This window comes from Lemur catta, chromosome 11 (genome assembly GCF_020740605.2).
Source record: "Lemur catta isolate mLemCat1 chromosome 11, mLemCat1.pri, whole genome shotgun sequence".
In the NCBI taxonomy this organism is placed as follows: Eukaryota; Metazoa; Chordata; class Mammalia; order Primates; family Lemuridae; genus Lemur; species Lemur catta.
In genome coordinates, this window is record NC_059138.1 from 28,706,659 (window position 1) to 28,734,099 (window position 27,441).

General features: G+C 34.7%; 1 protein-coding gene across 1 annotated transcript in view; it reads right to left on the minus strand.

The window, feature by feature from the left end:
* The window catches only part of CFTR (CF transmembrane conductance regulator), a 142,698-nt gene that overhangs the window by 44,119 nt on the left and 71,138 nt on the right, over nt 1-27,441 (minus strand). The window contains exons 14-21 of the mRNA XM_045564145.1: nt 26,261-26,984; nt 23,700-23,828; nt 18,553-18,590; nt 17,830-18,080; nt 14,314-14,393; nt 9,273-9,423; nt 8,162-8,389; nt 5,301-5,401 (exon numbers count right to left, since the gene is read on the minus strand). Coding sequence (XP_045420101.1) covers nt 5,301-5,401; nt 8,162-8,389; nt 9,273-9,423; nt 14,314-14,393; nt 17,830-18,080; nt 18,553-18,590; nt 23,700-23,828; nt 26,261-26,984 — 1,702 coding nt within the window. The remainder of the gene's footprint in view (nt 1-5,300; nt 5,402-8,161; nt 8,390-9,272; nt 9,424-14,313; nt 14,394-17,829; nt 18,081-18,552; nt 18,591-23,699; nt 23,829-26,260; nt 26,985-27,441) is intronic.

Consider the following 27,441-nt stretch of genomic DNA (forward strand, 5'->3'; position numbering starts at 1 on the left):
ACAAGGACCTGGAATGATGGCTTGCATACATGCTAATCAAGAGTTGAAATCTTTCACACGAAAATGACCCAAAAGAGAGAGAATGTCAGAGCTGACAGGAACCTTATAAAATTTCTAACCAAACTGTTACATTATACAAATGAGAAAATTAAGGTCCTCAAAGGAGGTTATGATTTTCCAAAGGCCACACAACTTCTTGGAGGCAAGGTCGGTGTGGAATGCAAAACTCTTCTCATCATAGCCACTCCGCAGGATGGAAAGAGAATGGTTGGATGGAAAGAAGTCTAGAGACAGTAGTCATGAAAGAAAAATATACCACAAAGACTTATGAGAACAGAAAAATAAAGAAAGACATCATAAAGAGGCCATTAAAAGGAGGCAAAAAAGAAATTGAAGAAATGACTCCTCGTCTCAGATTCTTACAGCAGAACCTACATCCAATTCAAGAAAATGAGGCATCAAAAGCGATGAAAAAAAGCTAGCTTCCTCTTTTCTCCTCCTATCAGGTTTCTTGTTGGTCACTGTACAATCAGTCATTTGATCTTTACTGGAACCCAAAATAAACACAGGCAATAAAAGGACAAAGGAAAAACAGAGGGAGTTTCTATTGACAGAAAACTCTTCTCAGATTGCATCAATCTTGCAAGAACTTTCTGGAGCCTCATTAACAGGGTTCTAAATGTGAGTCCTGCAGGTTCATTGCCTTCCCTGCTCACCCTTGTGGCTTCCTTTCTTTTGTGTTATTAGGAACACACAGTTCAACAGCGTAGACATGTAATGGAAACAGGGATGGTGTATCTGCTGCTTCACTTGGAGAATTAAAGAAGCAGGATAGTATTCACATGCATATTTTAGTTACACTATGTGGTAGACAGTCCTGAAGACATGAATTGTCAACTGCCTCATTCAAATATACAAAATAATGTGAATGGGAGCAGTTTATACATCCCCAGATGGCTTGATACAGTTTGAAGCATCATCTTGTCACCTTTTCTAGCTTGTTTACTTACTTTTTACTTGTTCACAGAGGCAGATACCTAGCTGTTCATTGCCTATTTAAGTTACATAATGCTTAAGTAACTGAGAATAGGAGAAAGGGGAGCTTCATGGTACTAAAAATGGCAGGCATCTTGTGACTCCAAAGAAAATAAACTAGTACACAGCTTTGTTAATTAAGGAGGCAAAAAATACAGGATAATAGCTTTCGCAATAACAACTATAAATGCATGTGGTAATCGAAGTATGGAGTTAAAAAAATTAACACTTCTCTTTTCACCCCATCTACAGAATGGTATGAGAAATATAATTGAAATGAATAGAGAGACACAATTTATGTTAAAATAAAGAGTGAATTAAAAATAACAGTTTTTAAAACATTGGGAGATCAATTGAAATACCTAGAAACCCCCTAACATGGGGTTTTCCAATAGGAATTACTAAATTAGACTGATAATTTTACTATTTTTTTAGTCTCTGGGATGATTCATAACCTATTAACTATATTATTTGTAAGGTGACAATGTTTAGATGACATTTTTCCAAACTGCTATATAAGGCCAGGCATATCTGTAAGTAGAATAGAAGGTTTGCCCTATATTAATGGTCTCTTGAGACCCGAAGTGTATTTTGAGGAGATACTGAACAGGTACTCATGCCCTAAAATGTCAAGTCTACTGAAGGACATTCTATCACTGTGTTTTATAAACATATGGAGGTGTCAAGATGGTAGCTGGATATGTATTTAGATAGCAGGACATCTAAACTAGAGATATGAATTTATGATTCATCAAGAGATGGTTCCTAAAGCATGGGGTTAGATAACAGCAGCTCGAGAGTGTTGATAGAAGAGGGCCAGAATATATCTGGTGTTTAGAGATCTGCAAGAGAGGAGGGGCCAGAAAAGAGGACTAAGAATGAGCCAGGGAGGTAGCAGAAAAATGAGGTGGGAATAGTGTCAGGAACACAAGATGGGAAGTATCACAAGAAGAAGGATTTGTCCATCATATAAAACTGCTAAGTAGTTGAAGAAGACAAGGACATTGGCTCTGGCAAGATGTTGGTCATGAGTCTTGCAGGTGATGGAAATGAAATGAAGTAGGCTGTGGAAAAAATGGGAGGAGGAAAAGTGGTACTCTCTCAAAGAAAGTTTTGCTGTAAATAGGTCAAAGAAACTGGGTGGTAGCTGGGGATCAAGGGAAGTTATTCTCATGCTACTGAGAAAGTTCCCACAAAGAGGAAGGTAATTGCATATTACTGGCCTAAATATGGGAGCAAGGACACAGAGGGGAAGGAGGAGCATATGAGAAGAGGTGAAGTAGATTGGTGCAACTGGTGGGGAAAAATGAGGGGACTCTTTCTGGTTGCATCAATTTTTTTTATTAAGTATATAGATAACAAGGTCACTGGCTGAAAGTGCAGGAGGTGGAATTATTGGAGCACCTAAGAAGAGAAAAGAAAGTGGGAAAGAGCTATTTAAGGGAAGAAAATAAGGAATTTATTAGGAAAGTATAATAAAAGGCTTGTTGAACAGTTTTGAGTGCTGATATTTGAGATGTGTGATCAGAAATACAAGTACCTCGAGATAGCATTTAAGTTTTGTCATCCAAATGTTACCTTTATTAACTGAAAGCCAAAGAAAGCTAGGCACTCGAGTGTAAGCAACAGGCAGAAGGTAAAGGAACAGCCACACTGTGATTTCTATAATTTCAGAGTTCTGTTGACCTTTGACTCTGTGTCCTTGTCTAAACTAGGCAAGATGAGTAAATGAAATATTCCTTCCAAGTCTAAAGATCTTTTTTCTGAGTAGCCCTGTAAAAGTGTGTGTCAAATAAAATGCCCTCTTTACACCATTATAAACTCAGCTCTAAATTCAGCTAGCAACTCAGTAAAGTAAAATGACAGCACACTGAGTCTTTACTTCAGAGGCCACAAGGACCTTCAGAGTTAACATCATATAAACATAAAATTTGAGGGCATAGCTATATCTATCTTCCTCCTACTCTCAACATATGCCAAGGTGAAAATAAACAGGTTATTGTGTAACATTAGCAACTGCATGGGTGACAGCAGAATGATGAGAATTAATAACTAGATAAATGCCCACAAACACCCAGGAAAGGCCACTTGTGCTATTTGGCAGGGAAATGAAAACTCACATATTCACTTTGATATTTAAACAAAAGAATATGACTCTTTAAAATGTGATGCAAATGTTGATACTTTTCATAGACTGTATTATAACATAATAGGTCCTTGCAAAGATCATTTTACGACACGAGATGAAAGACACAATGTCAAAGCACAGGTCGCAAAGCCCAGGATGTGCATGTGAAAAACCAGAGAAATGAAAATAAATTACAGAAATTTTTATGGAGATTGATCATGCAGAACAGAAATCCACCAAACAAACGTTTCTACACCAATGTGCATAGGCTAATATATAAACCAAGAAAATTAATACAGCAAAGGGAAAGAAATTGTACATATCCAAGGTAAAGAGATATTTTTAGGTAAAGAAATGGGTAAAGTACGTGAGGATTTTAAATGTAAGTCAAAGTTGTAGAAAGTTGGGCAAAGAATTAAATAAATGCAAGCATAATATTTATTTAATATTTTCCTGCTACTTTCCAACAGAAACTTTTTTATATATGTTTATGGAACTCAACTGCAAAAGCGTACTGGAATAGACTAAGTGAGAAGAAGATGGCAAAACCTAAACAGAGCTGGTCAAACTAAAATACTAATGTTAAAGGAAAAGAAACCAAATTTACTATAAATCATGGTCAGGTTAAATTGCAATTCACTGGATTGTTAAAATGCCTAAAGAAAATATTAAGACACATGGGCAAGAGTGGGCATGAAAAGTTTTTTTTACCTAGAGACATTTTAATAATAATATTTGTTCTGACAGGAATTGATTATACAAATTTTACAGCTGAATGAACATGTGTGGTTTGAGAACATGTGACCTGTCTCAGAGAATAGGGAAAGGAACCTAAGCAAAAAGTATAATAATAATAGTGTAATAATAGTGTTGTATAGTCATTCTTAAATTGGATTTCTAGACCCTCCACAAATGCAGTGATGAACGAATGATTTTAAACACAGTACTCTAAAAAGAATGTAAGAAGTCGATGATGAAGCTATTCAGATCAACCAAACTGTCTGATTGAAAACTATGCTTTTGATTTTTTTAAATAAAAATGAGAAAATCTGCATCACTTCTTTTATCTCTTACTCTTGCAGCCATGGGATTTGTGCCTTTGATGCAGTGCTAGCACATGAACATTACTACAGGCTCTGCATTCTAGGGACCCATGACAAGAGAAACAATATAACTAAAATATGGTCCTTGTACATACTAATAAAGTATACAAAAGGGTGGTAATATTGATTAAGCAAAAAGACAGAAGGCAATGATAAACACCTTAGGAATAAGAAAGGAGCTATCACTAAAGACTGTGAAAATTTAAAAAATAAGAAAATAATATTATGAAAAGTATTATGCTTCTAAATTTGAAAACCCAAGATAGGGAAGGAGTGCTTAAACAAGATACCAAATGCACAAAATATAAAGAAAAAGATTAATAAACTTTATTAAACCTAAAAGCTTCTCTTCATCAAAAGACTCTATAAGCCAAGCCACTGACTGCGGGATTATGTTTGAAATGTACAGAACTGACTACTGATCCAGAATTCATAAAATCCTACAAATCAATTATGGGGGGGAAAAAAGAGTCTCATTGAAAAATGAGCAAGTGACATGAACAGGAAATTAACACAAGAAAAATCCAAATGGCCAACAAATACGTAGTAAGCTGCCCTCTATTTTAAATAACCACTTCACATCCATCAGACTGCCAAAATTTAAAAGTCTGACAATACCAAGTGTTGCTGAAGCTATGTAGCTGTAAGAACTCTCATACTCTCTTTGATGGGAGTATACGTTGGTACAACAGATTTGAGAGCAATTTGGCACCACCTAGTAAATTTAAGCCTGGGTGAATTCTATGACCCAGCAATACCATTTCTAAGTATCTATCCTAGAAAAATCCTGAACAAGGAAACAGATGCAAGAATGTACACTGCAGCATTAGATCTTGATAGTGGCTACCCATGTGGAAGAAAGAAGAGATAAGAGTTTAATGAGAGATACATAGTGGCCCTCAATTTACCTGTGAGGTTTTATTTTTTAAGCTCAGTATTGGATATATATTAATAATTATTCCTTATGTTATTACCTATACTTTTTGGTTTGCCTGAATTTTTTCATAAACATTTAAAAAATAATAATGACTTACCAAGCTATCCACATCTATGCTGGAGTTTACAGCCCACTGCAATGTGCCCATGATATTCATGGCTAAGGTTAGAATAATACCAATTTGTCCTTCTCCTTCACCTACAGGTACAAAAAAGATATAAACAAACCTCCTGTTATTTCTCTCTTCTGTCAGCTACTTTATTCATACCTCTCCTATGGCACATAGAGCATTAAATTTACATTTCAATTTTATGCTCATTTTAACCACCTTTTTAAAATCTCAGTTTGCCACAGCATCTACTAAGTAGCAATAACGCCCTGCATTTGGTAAGCATTCAATGTTTTAAATCAAAATGTGATTGAGTATTAGGAAAGACTTGCCCTTTTTAAAAATGTCACAGGTATTTGAGGGGCTGTTGGTATTGGGTAGATACCATGTTTGTCTCTTCTACTACTATGCTGCAAGTAATAAGAGTGCCAGACGCTAGAATGGGCAATGGGAAAAAAAATTCTTGTGTCCAGATGAGCTACTCTACAAAGAAGTCACGACCAGGGGAAGGGTGTGTTTGAATAGCATTTGCAAGATACTTAGATGTGTTTTGTGCCTTTGCAAGCAGGACTTTCTCTGCTAATCAGATGTTGTTGGGAAGAAAGTGGATTTAGAGCTTCATAGGATAGTCAGAAAACTTCTGGGTCTGCCATTTGGAAAGAGGGAAGTTTGCCTATTATGTCAGGAAAAAAAAAAGGTTAGTTCACCTGAGAAGAACAATATCTAAGTGTTTAATTAGAGTAAATGGTTTTTTAGGAGTAGAGAGGGCCATTAATTAAAACTCATAAATATTCTGTATTATGGCCATAAAAATTTTTTTCTACCTTACCCCACTGTAAAAATTTTCTAAGAGGAATATTTTTAATTTAAATTATTATAAATTTAGGTTATTAAGTCTCAATTGAGAGTTCTTGTACCTATAATTCATGATAAAGTTATCATAAAGTTCTAAAATTAAGAGAAATAATTCATCTTAATATTAACTGAAATTTTATCTGCTTTTAGTATTAAATAGTTTACTTTAAATAGGTAAGATTTATCCAGGGACCTAATATATCACTTTCTAAAGGTCAAGATGAAAATAAGATAAAATTTTAATAACAAGTAATATAACATTTATTTGATATTTACTATGGACCAGACACTATACTGAATGTTTTGCACAAATTATCACAGTTAATACTCACCACAAACCTCTACACTTGAGGAAATGAGGGGCTTAGAGAAGTTAACTAACGTGTACAAGTTGACATAGCTGAAGACCAGTAGAGCCGGCATTGATGTTAGCTGGGTGGCTAACATGCACTCTGGCTGAGCATATGATTTGATAGGTAGGTTGTGTACTGTACTGATTGCCAAGTGTTTTGATTATTGTACCTGGTAAATCAGGACTTAATCATACTTGTAACCATTATGTTATACCATGTGTTATATTGGTTTGAATTAATTGTTAACAAATCTTTGCTTATGTAACTCAGCCCTCTTTGGTCCTATTTCAAATCACTAAAAAGAAAATTTTAAAGATTCTGAACCTAAAAAGAAACCATTTTTTTTTTTTTAGAGTTGCCTAAAATTACCATAGTTCATTAGTTCATTTGTCTGCCCATTTATACTCCTTTCACAGACTCATTTCCACTGCCCCAGCCGAGAGAACAATATGGTGAACCTACTACCCTCGCAGCAGGTGAGTGGACTGCAGGTGGACCCCTGAGCCAGAAGAAGCCTGTTTTCTGTTCTTTCCAGGACTTTGTAATTGAACAGAGGAACTCTGCTGTTAAATCAGGGGACTGGAATGGAGAGACACAAAAAACCAACATGGCACAGCCCTGGAACACCAGGAAAACCACTCTTCAGAGAGAGAAATGAATAAAGCAGAGACAGGAAGGAATGGACACAGGCCAGGTCTGGACTCAAGAGAAGGGAAGAAGAGCTGTGTCTGCCTCTCCAGTGCCTGCTCCAGCCCTTTAGAGGCCCAGGGGTGCCGCCCGCGCTGGGTCTCCAGGAGGCAGGCCCTCCTGTAACTCTCCAACAAACGCTTCATTTCAGTTTCAGCAGATTCTGTTCTTACAACCAAACAAGCCTGAACTTTTGGCATCGATGTGGCATTTGCTTTGAATCTTCGTCCACTGTCACATAAACAACATATTTCAACATTCTTCATAGCCCAGAAATTCAACTTCTTAAATTAGAGGAACTGATTTATCTATATAGATTTTTATTTTACTTATTATGAAATATTTTGTAGTTTTTACCCAAAGATCTGACAATTCAGAATATTTGTGTTTGAAAAATATGGCACTCTAAAATCTAAGTTATTTCCCTTCTGTTCAGTTTTTCTTCATGCAAAACTCACATTATATGACAAATTTCACCAACTAGTAGCTAAAAAAACAAAACTTACCAAGGAGGGGGTGTGAGTGTGTGCGTGTGTGTGTGTGTGCACAAATGCAGATGTTTCTTTCCCTCTATTCAGAGAGCTCTTTAATAAAGAGATCTATTAATTTTGAAACCAGGACCCTCTACCAATATCAGCATGAAAAGATTTGTTTCTTTCAATCACGGATTTGTTATCTGACACTTTGTGTGTCTCAGTTTTTAAAACAGTAAAAGCAGAGAAAAAATACTATATATAGCTTCAATTTCAAAGAAATTATCTGTTTAACAATAAAACAATAGAAATTGAAAGAAATCATTTGTTGAACAATAAACTAATATTTTTTTGATTAGTAAACTACAAAATATCTATTTAAGGATATTTAAAATTTTTAACCTAGAAGAATGTAGTATTTTATTCATTGACAATGTTTTGACCTAAATGCTTAGCTAAATAGTTAATGAGTTCATAGTACCTGTTGTTAAAATGGAAATGAAGGTAACAGCAATGAAGAAGATGACAAAAATCATTTCTATTCTCATTTGGAACCAGCGCAGTGTTGATAGGTACAAGAACCAGTTGGCAGTATGTAAATTCAGAGCTTTGTGGAAAAGAGTTTCAAAGTAAGGCTGCCGTCCAAAGGCACGAAGCGTCCATAGTCCTTTTAAACTTGTAACAAGATGAGTGAAAATTGGACTCCTGCCTGTGAAATAATCCCATAGAAAACAATGCAAATCACATAAACACAGAATGTATTTTCATACTACGATGTACCTGAAAAAGACTAACATATTTATACCACAAATGTCATCGGTTAAAAAGGTTTATTCACTGCGGTACCATACTTTGAATAGATGTGATATACATATATATATATATTAAATAAGTTACCCTCCTTTTTTACTTGACTATCATGGATGGGAACTTATAAAATCACTACCATTATTTGCTCATATTTCTTGGCTACCACTGGGAATTGTTTTTCTGGCTAAATTAATCGATGCTGAAAAAAAATTTTTTTCTTTTAAGACAAGTTTTTCAAGTGTCTCAGTTAAGAAACTTTATGTGACTTAATTTAGGTAATAACCTCTAAAGCCACAATAGACTAGAAATATATCCTCTGAAAATACGTCCACACCAAGGCTGCTGCTGGAAAATATACTTCCCAAACAGCTTACATAGAGTTTGGGTGTCTGAAGACAACAAGCCAAAGGAAATAATTTTGTCTAGTATCATTTTGGAACCCAGAGAAACCTTTAGTAACTGCAGCACTATCATTTTTTAATTTAATTGATATAAGTAAATTATGAATGAATGTTTTATACACCAACCCAGGTAAGACTCTACACACGTTTTAAAACCAAAATGAAGTCACCTGGTCATTAATTAAGAAAAACAATCCATGTGTACTTTGCAATGTAGTTTTCCTTTTATATACATATACATTTTTAAAAATTATTGGTATATGATGTAAGGGTTTAAAAGCAGGGTGAAAGAATGTTTGGAAAAGTAGATTAACAATAGAGAATCCTAAATGGCTCTTGTGGCTTTTTACCAAGGCGACTGTTGCACATGCAATGTCATACCTTCAGATTCCAGTTGTTTGAGTTGCTGTGAGGTGTGGAGGAAGTACGCCCTCAATATAATAAAAGACACTATTACTGGCACTGTTGCAAGGAAGATGTAGGGTTGTAAAACTGAGACAACGACTACAGCTCCAATCACAATTAATAACAACTGTAGGATCAAAGAAAACATGTTGGTGAGTAAATGCTTTCCCACTGCAAAATAGACAAGGTGTGTCAATGATAAGCTCTTCCCACTCTGTTGTGTTCTTAGTAAGGAACAGGTGTCTTCCTGTTGAGAAGGCAGCCATCCCAAAGTACATTTTTCATAGGAAAAATTCAAAAAATTGTTTAGGTCATTTATAATAACATTTTTTGAAGTTTTGCAAACATGGTGTTCTTTGATCTCAGGACATTCTCATTTCCCAGACACTTTAACATATTGTATAATACATACTTTTTAAATGAATATGAATTAAAAAAATAAACTATTTTGAAATAATTGTAATGTAAATGTGAATTTTAGGATTTATTGTGTTTAGACAATTTTTAAAAATCAGGCATTCATCGCAGAGCCTTTTGAGTCAGAAAGATCTGGTTTAAATATTGGCTTCGTCATTTAGGCAAGCTATCTAACCCCTCTGAGCCTAGTTTTCTCATGCTTAAGATTGAAAGAAATTATACTTAATAAATTTTATTTCCCTCCCTAACTCTTCTTTTCCTGTTCTTTGAAATAATTGGAGATTTCCTACAGGCTCAAAAAATGATTTCTGGAGATAAATGATTTAATTTGAAATCAGATAATATTTTTTTTTAATCTCATCCTGTCAGAATAAATTTTGTATTCCAGTCAAGCCCATCCATCATAGATACCTCTTCACATTATCCACCACATCTAGAGCCCTGTTGGCATCTCAGAAACAAGCTCAGATTGGTCCTCTTCAGGACCAAGTTAAAGGCTTACATTTTATATTTCTACATGACACCAAGTACATACATTTTAAAAAGATAAGAAGTCTGCTAACATTTACTTCATATTAGCTCATTTGAATAAAGTATAAATAAACTAACCAACAGCAGAAAGGGTAAAAATATAAACATTTTATAACATCCATATATTACTCAGTGAGCCAGTTCTTTACTAGTTCCCATGGGTAACATATGCATTTTCAACTGATGAAGTGAAACACATATTTTGGTAGATGGAGGTGGGGATGGGCATGTAGCTCAGATTTGTGTAAATATTTGGCTTATCATTTCCATCTAAGACTTCAGGTGACCCTATCTCAGGGACACTTTTCTAAGAGAAAATGCCTATATGTCTCCAATCACCAAATTCTGGAATACCAGCCCCTCACTCATTCAGCAAGCATCAAGATGAATCTCTACTATGCCAGGTATTAGACTAGGTACATGATGACTTAATAATCTAAGAAAAGTCTTCCCTATTCCATTCTTGTCTTACAAGTGCCATCAGTTTAATGAGAAAGCCCAAAGTGCCTTAGTTACTACATGACAAGATGGTTCATTGATGGCAGACTATGTTTTTTTTTTTTTAATCAAGGCCAATTATTATTATGTCTCAGAAATATGATCTCTTGGGGGAAAAAAGAAAGAAAAAATAAGTTCCATGTATGATTAAGTAGGGAGTATAATTAATTTAAATGGGCCATCATATGAAATACCAGTATGCCCAAAAGACAACTGCCATAGCACTGGTAGTATAGAAACATTCAGCTACTCTATTAGGATCAAGGCCTTTTATTTGCTTTGACCATTGTAAATGGCACTGCATTGATTTTAACTTATACTATTTTTACCATATAATTCCAATTTAGTGCTGCTTTCATTAAAAATTAGGTGGGAAAGTTGACCACATGGGTATAAAAAACACTCTAGTTTTTACCCCATTTTCTATTGAAAACGTTGTTTCTTTTTAAATGATTGCTCATATGGTGCAGAATCTTAGTAATGAAACTGTGACTATACTCTGATAAAACAGGTTGGATTGGGTAGTCACCTGATCAAGATATCATGCTGGGTTAGAGAAGAATGGAGAAGATGGATACATTTGAAAGTGATAGACCATTCACAAGATAGTCAGATTTCCAACATCTACCATCACCTAGAGTATAGTCCAACACAAAAAATATGTGAAAAATAAGCCTCAGCCTTGGGAAAGATAACTCCCTTTGCTCCATAAGAGGCCATCTTTAGTGACCGAGGTCACAGCCTAATAATTTAGCACTATGTGCAAAATTAAAGGCATGTTTTAAAATATTTGTATATGAAGAAACCTTAAATTCTGTCCGACTTTTCAATTCACAATGGATTAGACAGAAGTCATTTCAGATCAGGTATACTGGTAAAAGGACAACCAACTAACTAACTAGAGGAACTTCAAGACAAGATGAAATGTGAACACAGATTTCTAATTCCCTTTCACCCTTACCCAAATTCTAAACTTCCTCAGGAAAAAAAAAAATCAACAGAATATGAAAATTTGCAAAGTACCACACACTCATGCTTCTAGGAAGTGGGCAGCAGATTTTTACCCCACGAAGCAGTTCAGAAGCATTTCTGACACTGAAGGCCACACAGAGCTACCTGTCAAATAGGAACAATTGATAATAATGAAGAGTCACTTTGAAATAGGTTAAAAAAAAAAACCTATTTAAAGCCATGCAGTGAGCACCACATTTGGAATTTAATTTATAAATTGCAATCTCTTGCAAAGGTTTAAGCAAGAGATTAATGAGATTAATAGGATGAATAGGGGCGGGGGGGGAGGTGTAAAAGACACATTGTAGAGATCAAACTAGCAAGATTCAGTATGTAACTATTTATTGGAATAAGAAAGAAGAAATAAAAAAAGACCTTGAGGTTTTCATATTTTAGAATATGCACACTTCTGTTTCATGAGAAAAAAAATCATTCACCCAGCCATAAAAATAATAAAGATGCTAGGATATAGCTTTTCTGTTTGTCTTCAAGTACAATTTGTCATGTATGGTCCAATTCCAGTGCGCCAATCTGAATCATATAACTTTAGAACTGAAAGGGACCATTATCAGGTTTATCTTCCCCATACTACCGGTGACAAACCTGACACCCTTTGCGATTAAATGTCTGCTCAAGGTAAAATAGCAGGATATGCAGAATAGAGCCCAGATCTTCCATTTTCATTAATATGAGGTTCCAATCCAGAAAGTAAATTTGTCAGAGCATTAACAAAAGTTAGAAAATAAAGAGAAATTCAGTTTTTTTAAACAGAAAATTTATAGGTATGCTTTATTTTGGTCAATAGATCTGTTCCTGAAATGTTGTGAATAAATGAAATTTTATTTGTCTGAACATAACTAAATATAGCCAGAGGAGCTCACAATTTAAAGGACCCCTATGATGAATTACTTAGCAAAGTCAAAATTAATCAGATTTTTTACTGTATTTGGATTGTCATATATTATGCTTCCTTAATGTGAGCCCCTCTTATACTACACATAAAATAGATAAAATAAAAGAGTTCTGCTAAATCACTTGTGATGCAACAACAAATAAACCTTAAAAGCATTAAAAGTTGAGCAGAAATGATTCAAATTGGCATAAAAGAAAGGGTTTGACAGCCAGCCCATGTCGAAAAATGTTAATTTATAAAATAAATATTTAAAAATTAACTCTCTCAGAGGATTTCTAAAGTGAGTCTCAAACTGATTTGGAAGATAGTCAGTAGACCACAAAAGTAGAAAAATAATTATCAACAGGCACCATTCACAAATACTTTTGCAATCAGGTCAGGATGTCCATGTTCCAGTTTTTACCTAGTTTAATATTATATTTGGGACTGGTCATTTACACTCCTAGAATAAAGAACAAATGTCTAGCATTTAAAGAATGACACAGGAAATGCTCCTTTGAATGCATGAACTCAAAGCATGAATTTAAAAATTCCAGCAGCTGTTGCTAAATTATATCTTTAAACAGAACAACTGAAGGAAACCCAAAATGCTAAAGTTCACTTGGAACAGTAAATATATTTGATTGTGTCAATCATTTCAGAAGGGACAAACTGACAGTCTTGTTTTTCTGCACCTGCCAATGTTAGTTGTGTATACACACATATGTGGTAGTCCTCATTTTGCTCTGCAAGGTCTATGAAATACAGTTATTATTATCTTGCAGGAGTGCAGAAGGAGCATGAGGGGTGAATGACTCATTTCAACTGTTTCTCCAGAAAGATCATTGAGACTGGGGTATTTGCTCTCTGGAGCTCAACCTGAACGAGACAGGAAGCTCAGGAAGCTGTGCTTAAACTAGTCCAACAGTCAAGGTTATCAACTCATAACACTCCTTAAGTCCTGTCACTCATGGAATCCTAATGCGTATCCTGAAGGTCACTTTCATACCCCTCCCCCATTTTCCTTCTGTACTGTCACCACCAGTCTGTCACCCCACCCCAGAGAGTCACCTCACAGCCGGGCTGCCCTACAGGCCTATTCACATCCATCACTCAGGGGTAGCTCTCATATAACCCTGAATTTTTCTTTCCCCTCTTGCCTATTCAAAAACCTATCTTTACTTCTGTCCCTTCATTATGAGCCTTACCGTGTGGGAACTGGCTAGCTAATCTGTGCCAGAGTGTTCATGAGTGAGGCTGGTTTCAAGTGTAACCCACCTAGGGAATCCATCTTCATTTTAACATGGGCCTTTTGGAGGTAAGTAGGTTTCCTTCAAGTAGTGATGCCGGTGCCAAATGTCATAGTTTCTGGCCAGTGATTTGGAGGAAGATGGTCTTTTGTCTCACTCCCAAATAGATACTTGTTATTAGGTTTAAATGTGGGATTGCCTCAGGTTTGGGGCATATAAACAGTTTCTGACTTATTACTAAATTTACTAAATCTATGCCTATTTTGAAAACTTTGGATATTCACAAAATTTATATAATAGACAGGACCTGAACTCTCAATCAAATGAAAAACGAACAAAAACTCATCTGCTTCTTTTTGTAATTATTAAAAAAATATGAAAAATGCAAAGATACTTAATAATAGTTATTTTTACAAACCTGGATGAAGTCAAATATGGTAAGAGGCAGAAGATCATCCAAGATTGCTATATCTTTGGAGAATCTATTAAGAATCCCACCTATAATATAAAAGAAGATAAATTTCTCAAGAACTAGTAATTTTAAAAAGTCATATCAATATATTTAATACTAAATTTGGATCAAAGAAGCATTCAGAACTCAAATAAGAATTAGCACGTAATCAGATAAATAAGGATTTAGAAAATTTTTGTTCTGTCTAAAGATTTTGAGTAACTGTGTGTTCAATTTATTGTCTCCTACTTTTAAACTTTTATAAAATACAGATTCCCATAAGATTCAAATAAAAAACTAATATGTGTAATAGAGCCTTTATTATAAATTATGTCAGGAATGAGTACTCATCCTACTATTACCTCTACAGGATTCCTGCCTGCCCACTACCTAGGCCTCCTTTGCCATATTCTCTTTCTACCTTCTTCACTGACAATCTAAAGCCTATCTTCTGAATTCCAGATTCACATTTATAAGTCTGACAGTTTGTTGCTTCAATGAAAAAGTTACATATGGAATGTCTACTATGTGCCAGGCACAATGCTAGGCACTGAGATAGCAGGGGTGAATAAGCCATGCTCCTTGCCCTTTAGGAACTCATTGTGCAGAGGGGAGTTAAACATACAATTAGATAAAATGTAACATAATTCTGTACAAACAAAGTGATATTGAATCTTATCATTCACCCCCCACTAACTTCAGGATAAAGTCCAAAATTCATAGTTTAATATTTAATGCCTTCCATAATGGTCCATAATGTGGCCTTAAACCACCTAGCTAGTTACAAGCTTTCTCTACTCAAATATCCTGTTTCAGCCAAACAGCTCTTTAAACACACTTTGCACTTTCCTACCTCCCTGGCTTCCCCATGTGGTTCCCGCTGCCTGAAACTCTTTCCTTTCATCTATCCTGTCAAAATCTATGTCTCCTCCCTGGCCCAACTCAAATGCCCCTCATGCAAGGAAGCATCAGTGTTTGCTCCAGCTGGAATTAATCTCTTCTTCCTCTGGACACACTTAATACATCTTGCTTGCACCTCTGTGTTATAATGACTATATGTGTGTCTTATATGGGAGTCACTTATGTACATGTCCTATCTCTTTTTCTGTATTGTAAATTGCTAGAGGTCAATGAGATCATGCCACATTTACTTTGTTTCACCTACAGCCCCAAGCAAAAAGCCTAATATGTAGGAAATCATTTAATACATACTTATTGATAATATGTTCTTTAGCACAGTTAATTAAACATATTTGTATGTGTTCTCCTAAATCAAAAATTGAAAAAAATTAGCACGTGGTATTTATAAATAGTGTTTAGAAAATGAAAGTTTGCTTTGGTGGAAAAAAATCATTGTGGTACTTATTATATGTCCAATGGTAGTGTTCTGTCAAAATACACATTTACACTTTTATCCATCCAACATACTTTGCTGAGCACCTACTATGTGTCTGTGTCACTTAAGATCATTTTAAAGTGACATAGGAAGATCAGACAAACAGAGAAAATCAAGGTCAATGTATAATTGCAGAATGGCACACGTGGGACAGGGTACAAGTGCACATAGAAGGCAAGGAAGTGTTGGTTGCTGCCAAATATAGCAGAGACTATCTAGGAAACAGAATAAATGAACTATGAATTGGTAAGAGAGATAGTTTTGAAAAAAAAGCATAATCCTTGCATACAGAGATGAGGGGGCGGCGGGGGATGGAAAGGATATACAGATGTGATAAGATCATCTCGCTATTTGAGTCCACAGGAACATAAATAAGGAAGAATACAAAAACATAGAGATGTTTAGGAATCATCCTACAAAGTGGATGAAAGTTTGGCAAGTAAAACAAAGTAGAAAAATGAAATGAACAGTGATCATTTAAACATGAAAGAGAGGTTTGGTTCAGAACCAACCATGAGCAGGGTTTAAGGAAATGAGGAGCCCAGAAAAGTACCTAGGTGGAATGGCAAGTGCACCCCCTGTGGAAGCACCACCCTACAGACAGGAATGACAATGGGGAACTAATATTTACTTCATGCTGGCTATGTAACAGGCAAGGAAATTGCCTTGTTTCATTCCCACAAAGATCCTCTGAGATAATTATTCTTTTCTCCACTTTACAGGTGAGGAGGCTAAAGCTCAGAACAGTCACTTGCCCAAGATCACTGCTCTTATGAAGCCAAGTCAGGCCTCAAACAACGCTCATATTCTTTCCACTGCGTCTCATGACCCATTTCTGACTCCGCCAGAAACTCAGGCAAATCCCCTGCATTCTCTGGGTCTCTGATTTCCATAAAAACTGAAATCATTAGATCAAGTTAATTGGACATCCCCTTATGTCTAAAATTCTTATCTGATACAAAGGATGGGCCAGGTACAGTGGCTTACATCTGTAATCCCAGCACTTTGGGGGGCCGAAGTAGGAGGATCACTTGAGGCCAGGAGTTGGAAACCAGCCTGGACAACATAATAAGACCCCCATCTCTACAAAATATTTTTAAAAGTAAAAGCAAATAAAAATGAAACTGTAAAACAGAGGATAGCAGTGAATGTAATCAAATGAGTTGGGATTTCGGCAACACATAAGGACATCAGTATAAACTTATTACCCAGAAAAAATGATAGGTATTTCTTATTTTGAGATTTTTTTTAAGATACAAATTACTCTAAAAATCTCAATCTTGGAACTTATTCTTTGCTTTATAATCAAATGTTGTTTCTCTGCCCACCTCCTCCCCTCAAGGGCAAAAACTGTGCTTATTCATCTTTATATACCTGCCCTCGGCTTAGTGTCTCACAGAGTAAGTGGTCAACAGATTGCTGTTAAAAAAAAAAAAAAAAAAAGCCTTGGGGGAATCCTTATTAACCTCAGAGTCGAATGTAAATTTCTCTAACGTGGAATCAATGAAATTGATTACTTTCAAAGTACCTCATTGCCCTTACTTTAAAAATATTTTAGAAACTTCACTATCCTTACTTTCTGTGACTTCAAATAAAATGGCATCAAAATTAGTTTTAAAATACATTTGGGATCCCCCCCAATGTAACTTTGAACAGTTAACATGAAACTAAATTATTCTACCCCATAAAAAAACTTCAGATGAATTTTATGTCTTCCTTGATCACTTCAGATCTCCTCCTCTTTTGAACAATACTACGCATTGGCAACAAGATGCCTACAAGAAGGCTAGACCAGCTATCCGAAAAGAGAAGTACAACTAACCCACAAGGGCCCGTTTGTGCTGCTTCAGTCCCACCAACATCATATTCTTACAAATGGAGCCACTCTAATTAGCTAATAAAGAAATATCAGGAGCAACAATATATGGTAACCTATAATATCTGAGGGATGTACATGCCAGTCATAAGGCACAGCAGAAGACAGATGCCTCTGCGCAAAAGCCAGCACCTCTGCTAGAAAACCTATTAAACCACAGGCCCTATTGATGGTGGATCAGCAGTTTCATTTTGTATACCTAGTCAGGTACCTGCTTTTAATGCGTTGAGGGTTGACATAGGTGCTCGAAGAACAGAATGTAACATTTTGTGGTGTAAAATTTTTGACACTGTGATGAGAGTATGCACGAGTGGTAGACCTCTGATGAATCCCAGAGCAAGCAAAGTGTCGGCTACTCCCACGTAAATGTAAAGCACATAGTAGGCGCTGGTGCTGGTGATAATCACTGCATAGCTGTTATTTGGACCTACAGTATTGTTTCCGTTGTTGTAAGGAGGGGCTCTGTAAAACAAAAAGGAGATCGTTATTTGGCAACCCAACTGGACTACTGAATTTCCAATACATGTAAATGAAATTAAATTTGAGTCTAAAGAAACACAATGTATTACATTAACAGAGTTTATGCCCTTAATCTCAAAAGCTTACTACTGCAAGAAAGTAAATTAAGTTTTCATTTTCTCACCATTGAAATAGATAAATTGATCTTTATTAGATTAAAACACTCACAGAAAATATTAAATATATAATGTTGTTTCAAATGTTTTTATTGCATTTCATGGAAATTGAATGCAACTAAATTGTTTAGAAATTGACAAAGAGATGCAGGAACTGCACATGCACACTATCTAAACAAAATAACTTGTTTTTCCACTACTGACACACTAGGGTGAAGTGTAACACAGTGTATATTATAGTATTTAATAATAATTAGTGGAAAGAAAACATAATCCACAATAGAACATAGAATACTCACTTTCCAAATAGGCTCAACAGGACCAAAAAAACAGCCACCTGGAATGGGACAATACACAGTTGATTTTTTTCTAACATCTTTACTTATTCTTCTTACATCCACCTCTAAATTCACCATGACCAACATCAAAGTTCATACAATTGTATTTCCTTCGCTTTGCTTTCCTAGGTCCAGCAGCTACAGTAATTGTACTAAGCATCATTATTGGTGGTGAGAACATATTAAGTCAATGGAATTCAAATTTCACTGAAGTAAATACTTTGCCATTTCTCTCCTTAATTCAACAGGAACTATTCATTGAACCTCAGGAGAGCTAAGATTATAGCTAAATGTATTAAATAATAAACTCTGTCTTTTATAAAAGGACTAATCTCAGTGTGCTGGCAGATAACTAGTCTATTTGGTTGCTATAAATAATTTCCTTTGTTGTTCAATGATTATTAGGGACTAATACCTGGGAGGAAAATTAATTATTGAAAAGGGTGAGATTAATATTTTAAAAATGAACTAAAAGTTTCAACAGTATAAAAATTCACAGTTTATGAATAAAGATAAGGTACATTCAGGTTAAAACAGACATTATTGGTACTAGAATTACTTAGGACTTTGAGCTTTCTCAAGGTGGAAATATTTGGCTACAAGAGAAACATTCTATACTATAACTAAACAAAAAGAAATTTAAACTGTGATTTTTGTAGTCACTTTACCCAAAAATGAAATAGAAAAAAACAAGCAATTGCAAGTAAAATAATTTTGGAAATGAACACAGAATAACATTAAATAGGGGAGAAACAAATATGCTTGGAATAAGATATCCACAAGTCTTATTCCATACTTGAATTTACCTTAAATATTTAAGAGTACTATATAAAAAACTTATTGAGAACATTTGGATTGATGAAGAAATTACATTAGGAAGTGCTATACTTTAAAGAGCTGTTTAAGTTTTAGTTAAGTTCATATATCAGATAGAAGTATAATGATAAAAAATCTAATGGCATTATTCTCACTTTCCTATTTTTCTTTATTATACACAGTCTCCATGCACTTTATCAATAAAGAGAAAAATTATCCTTGTTTTCTTGAAAGTCAAAGAAATTTAAATAAATTAAAAATGACAAACTAAGCAATATCTAGCTATTTCAAAAGTTTTTGTTACAGTATAAATGTCTTGCTATTTCTTAAGACTAATCAAATACTCAAGATCCTAGATGAGGGTATATGTTTTGAGTCACTCTTTGATTATTTGGTTATCATCATCTTTGGTTATTATATTTCCCCTTTGCTCCAATTAAAGAAATGTCAATAATGCTCACATTGTCAACATTCTTTGAATGTAATTATCAGGAATAAATATTTTCTAATATTCACTAATGAAACAATAACCAAAGCAGTTTTCTAAAACACTGGTCTAGTCATTGAAATATAAAGTTATTTCCTGGCTCCATCCACATGGAACCACCAACCCATGGTTTATTGACTAAAACAAAAACATTTTCAAGAACTTGATGTAACAACTTTACTAAAAATATCTGAAGCATATAGAAACAATTGAGTAAACAAGTTCTAGCATTTCGTTTCCAAAATGTTTTGAGGTTACAAAGTTTACGCAATTTATTGGAGAGTAACAATTCTAGATGATCAAGGGAGAAAACTAAAAAGATCTTTATTTTTCATTTTCTCGGTCTTTTAAACACTATTCCATATCACATAGAAAACAGCATATGTAATATACAGATTTCAATGCTTCACAAGTCAAATCATGCCCTAAAACACAGACCCATGCATGGTAAGTAAAGCTGTCCTGAAAGGATTACTGTCAGTCAACAGCAGCAGTGGTATCATGGAATATACATCTCCAGTGTACTAAGGATATAAAGCCACTCAGGGATTCCTCATGAGCAAACAGAAGGGAAGTCATAAAGGAATAGGATACAACAGTTCTCTGAAACATTCTTAAAAATCATAGAATGAAAGCATTAAACAGGACCTTCGAATGCTCCGTCAACAATAATACCCTCTGGTTATTTTAAAAGGAACCAGGAAACTGCCTCCTAATTTTATTATTTGCATTTCTTCTCTATCTAGTCAATGATGCACTGCCAAGCAGGAGTACTAGAAACTAACATAGAAATGTTATTCCTATTTTCTTGGTGCTAATATCCAAGAATTTACAGAAGATACTGCCCTGTGGGATGAGGGGAAATGGTACAAAAATACAAAGGTAGACTGACTCCCTTTTAAAAATGACACACTAATGATAAATGCTAACAAAGTGAATAGACATACTAATTTTCTCAGTTATCAACTTTGAAAAAATTTTAAAACAACTAAGTATTTCATATTGCAAAAGGGAAGCATATTGAACCTACTCTAAAAAACATACATCTAAATTGAAATACAACCCTTATGAAAACTAAAAATAGATAAATCACTTTCATCAAGGAAGAAATGAATCTTAACCTTTCTTTAGGTTCTCTGATCATGAGTATAAGGTTCTAAATAGGGTTTAAAAGAACTAAACCATCATCCTGGATTAGCACCTGTACCACGATATGAAGTTCCAATGAGATATTTTAATGGTTATGAGAAATGGGCACATTGGTATTAAAAAAAGAGCTTAGTCTAAAAGAAAAGCTAAATAAATTTGGATTCAAAGAAGGCAATAGAATTGTGAGCACCAGTGAATGAATTGTTTAGCTGCATATTTGTGCGCATAATTTTAAAAATTACTATTTTCTACTATTACCAAGTTTTTGTTATTCAAAATTTTAAGAGCCAGTTAACTGGCAAGGCCTACAGGATATTGGACAAAAAGGCCGCATCACTTATTATATTATTTCTTGCCCCCAAAAGGGCATTATCAATTGTTTTGTCTATTAAAAAGATGATTTTTTGGAATATTTGTGAGAGTTCAACTAATAATGGGTAGATATATAGCATTTATGGCCTCTGCTGTAATTTAGTTTCTTGCCCTAAAGAACTATTGTCTTCCTCTTGATTAAGCGAGCCAATAATACTGTACACATGTATAGCAGCTCAACAGTCAATAATTTATTATATACCCTTTTCAAAGGTCGAAAAGTTCAACTCTATGGAGCTGCACGAGACAAAGATCCTATAAATTAACAGAAATCACTACCACAATCAGAAATGACCCTTTTTTCTTACATAAGCTGAACACAATCAAGTAACGTGATCTTTCAATGAGGTTCTAATCATTAACAATTACAATGGGCTGGGTCAGATTAAATGAGGCACAAGCTGGGCTTCATGCACATTAATGTTGGTCATTTGGCAAGACTAGCAGAGATTAATGAGGTAAAATTGAAATGCATTTCAATTCAATATTTATTACTCATGTAAGAGTGTCAAATTACCCAACCTCATATTTTTGTTAAAGTGTAAAAGGAATGATTAAAATTTCCATCGTATCACTCTAATGGACTTGTTCACCTCAAACTATCTTAAGCTTTGTAATAATGATATGACATTAAAGATATTAATAATAATGGCAATTAGCATTGATCACCATGCACCAAGCCCTACATTAAGTGCTTTGTAATCACAATGGCTCTTAAACCACAAAATGCCTGTGAAGCTGGTACTTAGAGAGGTTAACAGACTTGCTAAGTTTCATAGTGTTAGTAAGGCTGAGTTAGAGCTCACATCCAGAGAAGTCTGATTCCAGAGTTGACACTCTGCTATATCCTGCATCTTGCATCAAGCCTCCATTTGATTTGTTAATTTATAGCACCAAGGCAAATAACAGACATTACTAAAACTCAAAGATCAAATGGAAACCGATAGTTTATTGAAGTAGTATGTACAACTTTTTGGTACATACCTTTAGATATTTAACACTATATTTCCTGATCACAGAGAAATGATGATACTTTATATAGCCTTCTTAATTGAGGTTAGAAATAGCCTAACAATAGGAAAAATGTATAGTTATTGGGTTTCAGTTTATACTTCCTCAGGATAGGCAGTTCTTCGCCTGGGTCATTTCTTCCCAAATGCAACACGGGCCTTCAGGTTAGATTTAGGTTTTATATTAGGACATATCTGAGGTGTCCTCTAGAATAAATACCCGGAGTAATCATTCACAGGCCGAATCCAACCCACAAATGTGTTTTGTTGTACCCACGTAGTGTTTGTTCACTTATTTTTACTTAATTAATTACACATATTTTAAAATGAGAGAAATTTACAGAAAAATCTGGATCTCTATCTCATCTTGATAAATTAGAAGATTTGGCAAGACTGACCCCAATTCCTTCATGGCAAGGCATTGGCTGGTGCTGAGTGACAGGTGCCCACTTTAGACAACTGGAGAGCGAATGCTCTCCATTCAGCCTCTGGCCACTGCACCCAGCGATGCTCCCTGCCAGGCCCTGGAGGCATGGATGTGGTGCTTCCAAGCCAGAGGAAAGCCTCACCCACCACCCAGCTTCAGGAACCCCCGTGCTGATGAGGAACTGAACTTGTGGCCCACTGTGCTATTTGTAGCCCCCCCTTTTCTTTAACTCAGTGATGTAAAGGACAGCAGAAGTGTGGCAAAGAAACCACAATGGTGACATTGAAGACAACCAAATTTCTGTAAGCAAATAGGTGACCTGAATCTCTGAAAGGTTTATCTGAAATGATTCCTAAGCCACTAATATATACTCATCTCATTTTTGTGAGGAAATATTTAAATAGTCATAACTTACATATTTAATAATTCAATATCTATAGTCAAATGAATTTAAATTTAGTACAGAATTATTTTCAGTGTTCGATTTCAATCTAAATAAAGGCCTTCTACTTTGAGCTTTTGAATCTCTTAAAATTATTAAAATCTATCAAAACACTCATCAGATTTTTAAAAATTTGTCCCTTTTAGACAACTGGAAACAAAAATAAAAGCATATTTTATGCGCTATGTATGAAATAATAAAATATCAACAGTGATTCCAATTGTTGATTTTTAGGTGCTAAAACTATATGAACTCTACCATTATACATTGTAAAATTACATGCATACATATGTATATTAATATATACATATACACATTTACATCTATATATGTGTATACTTCCTTCCAAACTATTTCTAATTTAACATTAACTCAAAGTAATATTTTATAACAGAATATTCTTACCTCAGCCAGAAAAATAACTAAGCACCAAATTAGTACAAAAATTAAGCTCTTGTGGACAGTAATGTATCGAAGGTACGTGTTCCAGGTAGTCACTGCTGGTATGTTCTCCACATCATCAAAAAAGCACTCCTGTAAAAAACAATCATGGTTATGACATGAGACAATACAGTTTCATGCTACCATGCCAATTTATTTTGGATGTGTGGAAATAAAGGAATGTATTAATATTACTTGGAGCTAAGTAAACTTTAACAAATACAAATCATTATAAATGTCATGTGTCATGTCACTCCATGGCCAGAATAATGTCCACTGTGACAATATAGCTTTTTGAAAAATGAGAAACACCATAATTTTTCAAAATTCTAAAAGCCATTATATAAATAAAATATGTTTTCATGTTGGATAATTTTACCATTTATTTGTGTTTGATGTTTTTGTTTTTGTGTTTTGGTTGTTTTTTTTTTTTTTTTTTTTTTTAGAGATGAGGGTCTCCCCATGTTGCCCAGGCTGGATTCAAACTCCTGGGCTCAAGGCATCCTCCCACTTCAGCCTCCTGAGCAGAGTTGCTGGAACCACCACACTGGCCAATATTATCATTTAAATGCTTAACAATGTCACATCTTTCAACAAATGAATGGTACCATCAAAATGAAGCTTCCAAGAACTCTCCTTTTCTTAACCTGTTTCTTCAGGGGTCCATGGACAAGTACAGTTTGGTATTTTGCTAGTTATAAAGGTCTTCCAATAGACTGAAAGCCAATTTATGCTTGTACATTCCTCAGTGGCTAAGATTATCTCTTTTTCCAGCTATGACTTAAATGACATAATCCTAATCCTGGGTATATTCCCCTGGGAGTCTTTATCTCTTGGCAGATACATTTCAAAAATTTGAAAAAGATTCCAGATAGTCCAAAGAGAAAATATAGTTTTGTTTCTCACAAAGTCAACAGAATTTATACAGGAAGTACTAGAATCAAAAGACAGGGTCCTCCAGCCTGAGCAAGAGCAAGACCCCATCTCTACAAAATTAGAAAGAAATTATATGGACAGCTAAAAATATATATAGAAAAATTAGCCGGGCATGGTGGCGCATGCCTGTAGTCCCAGCTACTCGGGAGGCTGAGGCAGGAGGATCGCTTGAGCCCAGGAGTTTGAGGTTGCTGTGAGCTAGGTGACGCCATGGCACTCTAGCCCAAGCAACAGGGTGAGACTCTGTCTCAAATAAAATAAAATAAAATAAAATAAAATAAAATAAAATAAAATAAAATAAAATAAAATAAAGACAGGGTCCTATGGAATCAGAATATAGGCCAATAGTTAGGAGTACAAATTTTTGGAGTCAAATAGATCTAGATTTGAATCAGGCTCCACCACTGACATGCTAGAAGCTGCTTGGATTTGGATACGTTGCTGAACTTCTCTAAACTTCAGTTTCCTTCTCTGTAAATTTGAAATAATGATACATATCTTCCAGGGTAGTTGTGGTGACTAAATATATGCTTACTGGCACTAAAGGCAATCAATAAATAGTAACTATTATTAGTCAAGGGGATCATTCTTTACAACTAAATTTATAGGTTCAGGTTTGAGGTATTCATTTAGATTGATAGTAAGCCATGTAGGTGAATTAACCTTTCAGAAACCTTTTAAAGTTATAGAAATACTGAAATTAAGGTTTCGGCGATCACCTATTCTATTCCATCATTTCACAAAGGAGGAAACTTTGGCCTAGAGAAGTTAAATAAATGATTTGCGATTTGCCAAAGTTTACACTACTCTTAATGATCTATGCTCTTAAACTTATCAATTCACTACAACTCTGCCCATGGTTCACTTCATCCAAGGTGTTTAAGTTTTCTAGTAAAAAACAACAAAAACTCTCTTATTTTTGTATTGCTTCCTGTTTTAAGGATTTTAAGAAGGCATTTTATTCTTAAAGCTTAATATAACAGACTTTCTGGCTGGAAATTGGGACTAGTATATGCTGAGCTTCACGTATCTTCTTTAAAAGTAACTTTTTCAGAAACCTAATGCATAAAGCAAATTGGAAAGATAAAAAAGACCAAACTAACTAAATTCAAGAAAGACTGATGTATAAACCAGTATCTGAGTTAGTATAATTAGGAGCCTAGATGCTTATAAACCTTATATATTTAATAGGCTACTTCCATACAGAAATATTTCTTGGTCTCTAAATAACTGAAGCTACTATTTATTTATATATATTTATTTATACTACACTCATCCCACAGAGGGATCAAGATAGTAAAAAGCAGATGCTTTCTAATTTATAGTAATGATTATCACTGGCCTATGAAAAGACCCAACAATAAGCCTTTGCTTGGCTTACAATACATTTCATGGGAAGAGATATGTTCATTGCAAAAGTAAATAGTTGATTATTTTACATTCTGCAGCTGCTTGCATAATTTATGGAATTTTTAAGTTCTGAATCTTAAACTCCATCCAATACCATAGTTTGTATAAATTTCGTTACATATTACATTCTATTCAATTGTACTCTGTGGAAGGAAAAAAGCCAAATAATTTATACATACCTTTAAATCTTCTTCATTAATTTCTTCACTTATTTCCAAGCTACTTTCTTGAGATAACCGTCTTGAATATATATCCATTTCACTCAGATTTGCCGGAGGGGCTATCGACATTTTTCGTGTGGCTGCTGTGGTTATTCGGTGAATGTTTGGACCTTGGTTAACTGAATGTGTCATCAGGTTCAGAACAGACTGCCTCCTTCGTCCCTGAAATGTGGGGCCAGTGTTGATCACATTGCTTCGAGGCAGGATTGCCTCCCCCTGCTCAGAATCTGGGACTAAGGACAGCCTTCTCTCTGAAGGCTCATCAGGATCCTCTTCAATGCCACTCATTTGTAATGGAGTCTTTTGTACAACGGAAAATTTTCTCATAGAGTTGATTGAATTGAGAATAGAATTTTTCCTTTTTTCTCCAATCTCTCCTGTCTGTTTAAAGGATTGTTTTTTTGTTTCATTCCAAGAGACAGCAGCATCTCCTTCTAATGAGAAACGGCGTAAGGTCTCAGTTAGGATTGAATTTCTTCTTTCTGCACTAAACTGGTCGAAAGAATCATATCCCATGAGCTTTGAGCTAAAGTCTGGCCGTAGATTTTGTAGTTCAGAAAATGTCCCATAAAAATAGCTGCTACCTTCATGTAAAATTAATATTTTGTCAGCTTTCTTTAAATGCTCCATTTTAGAAGTGACCAAAATCCTAGTCTTGTTAGCCATCAGTTTACAGATACAGCTTTAAGAATATAAAAAGATATAAATAAAATATTAATTTTATTAATACTTTATTATGTGTTATATGTTAGCATTGTATTAATATTTTATTGTACAAAATCTCTATCATATAATTTTATTATTGTACTTAAAATGATTCTACAAGTAAATACAATAATTAATTTGGCATCTCGTGACTTATTATAACATAAAATAGCATGCTATGTTGTAAAATTGAGTGTTAACAGACCTAGAATGAAATTAAATTTCAGACGTAAAGTAGATATTTGACTTTGAGCAAAGTGTTTACCCTCTGGGTCCTAGTTTATTCATCTAGATAATTAGGGAACTGTTAGATGATATTTAAGGTCTCTAGAGGTCTATGTTTCCACGTTTTCAAATGTCAGAGTTTTCCTGTTCTTTAAATTTTCTATTAATTTCCTTTTACATTTTAGGTTGGCCACCAATTTAGTTCTCAA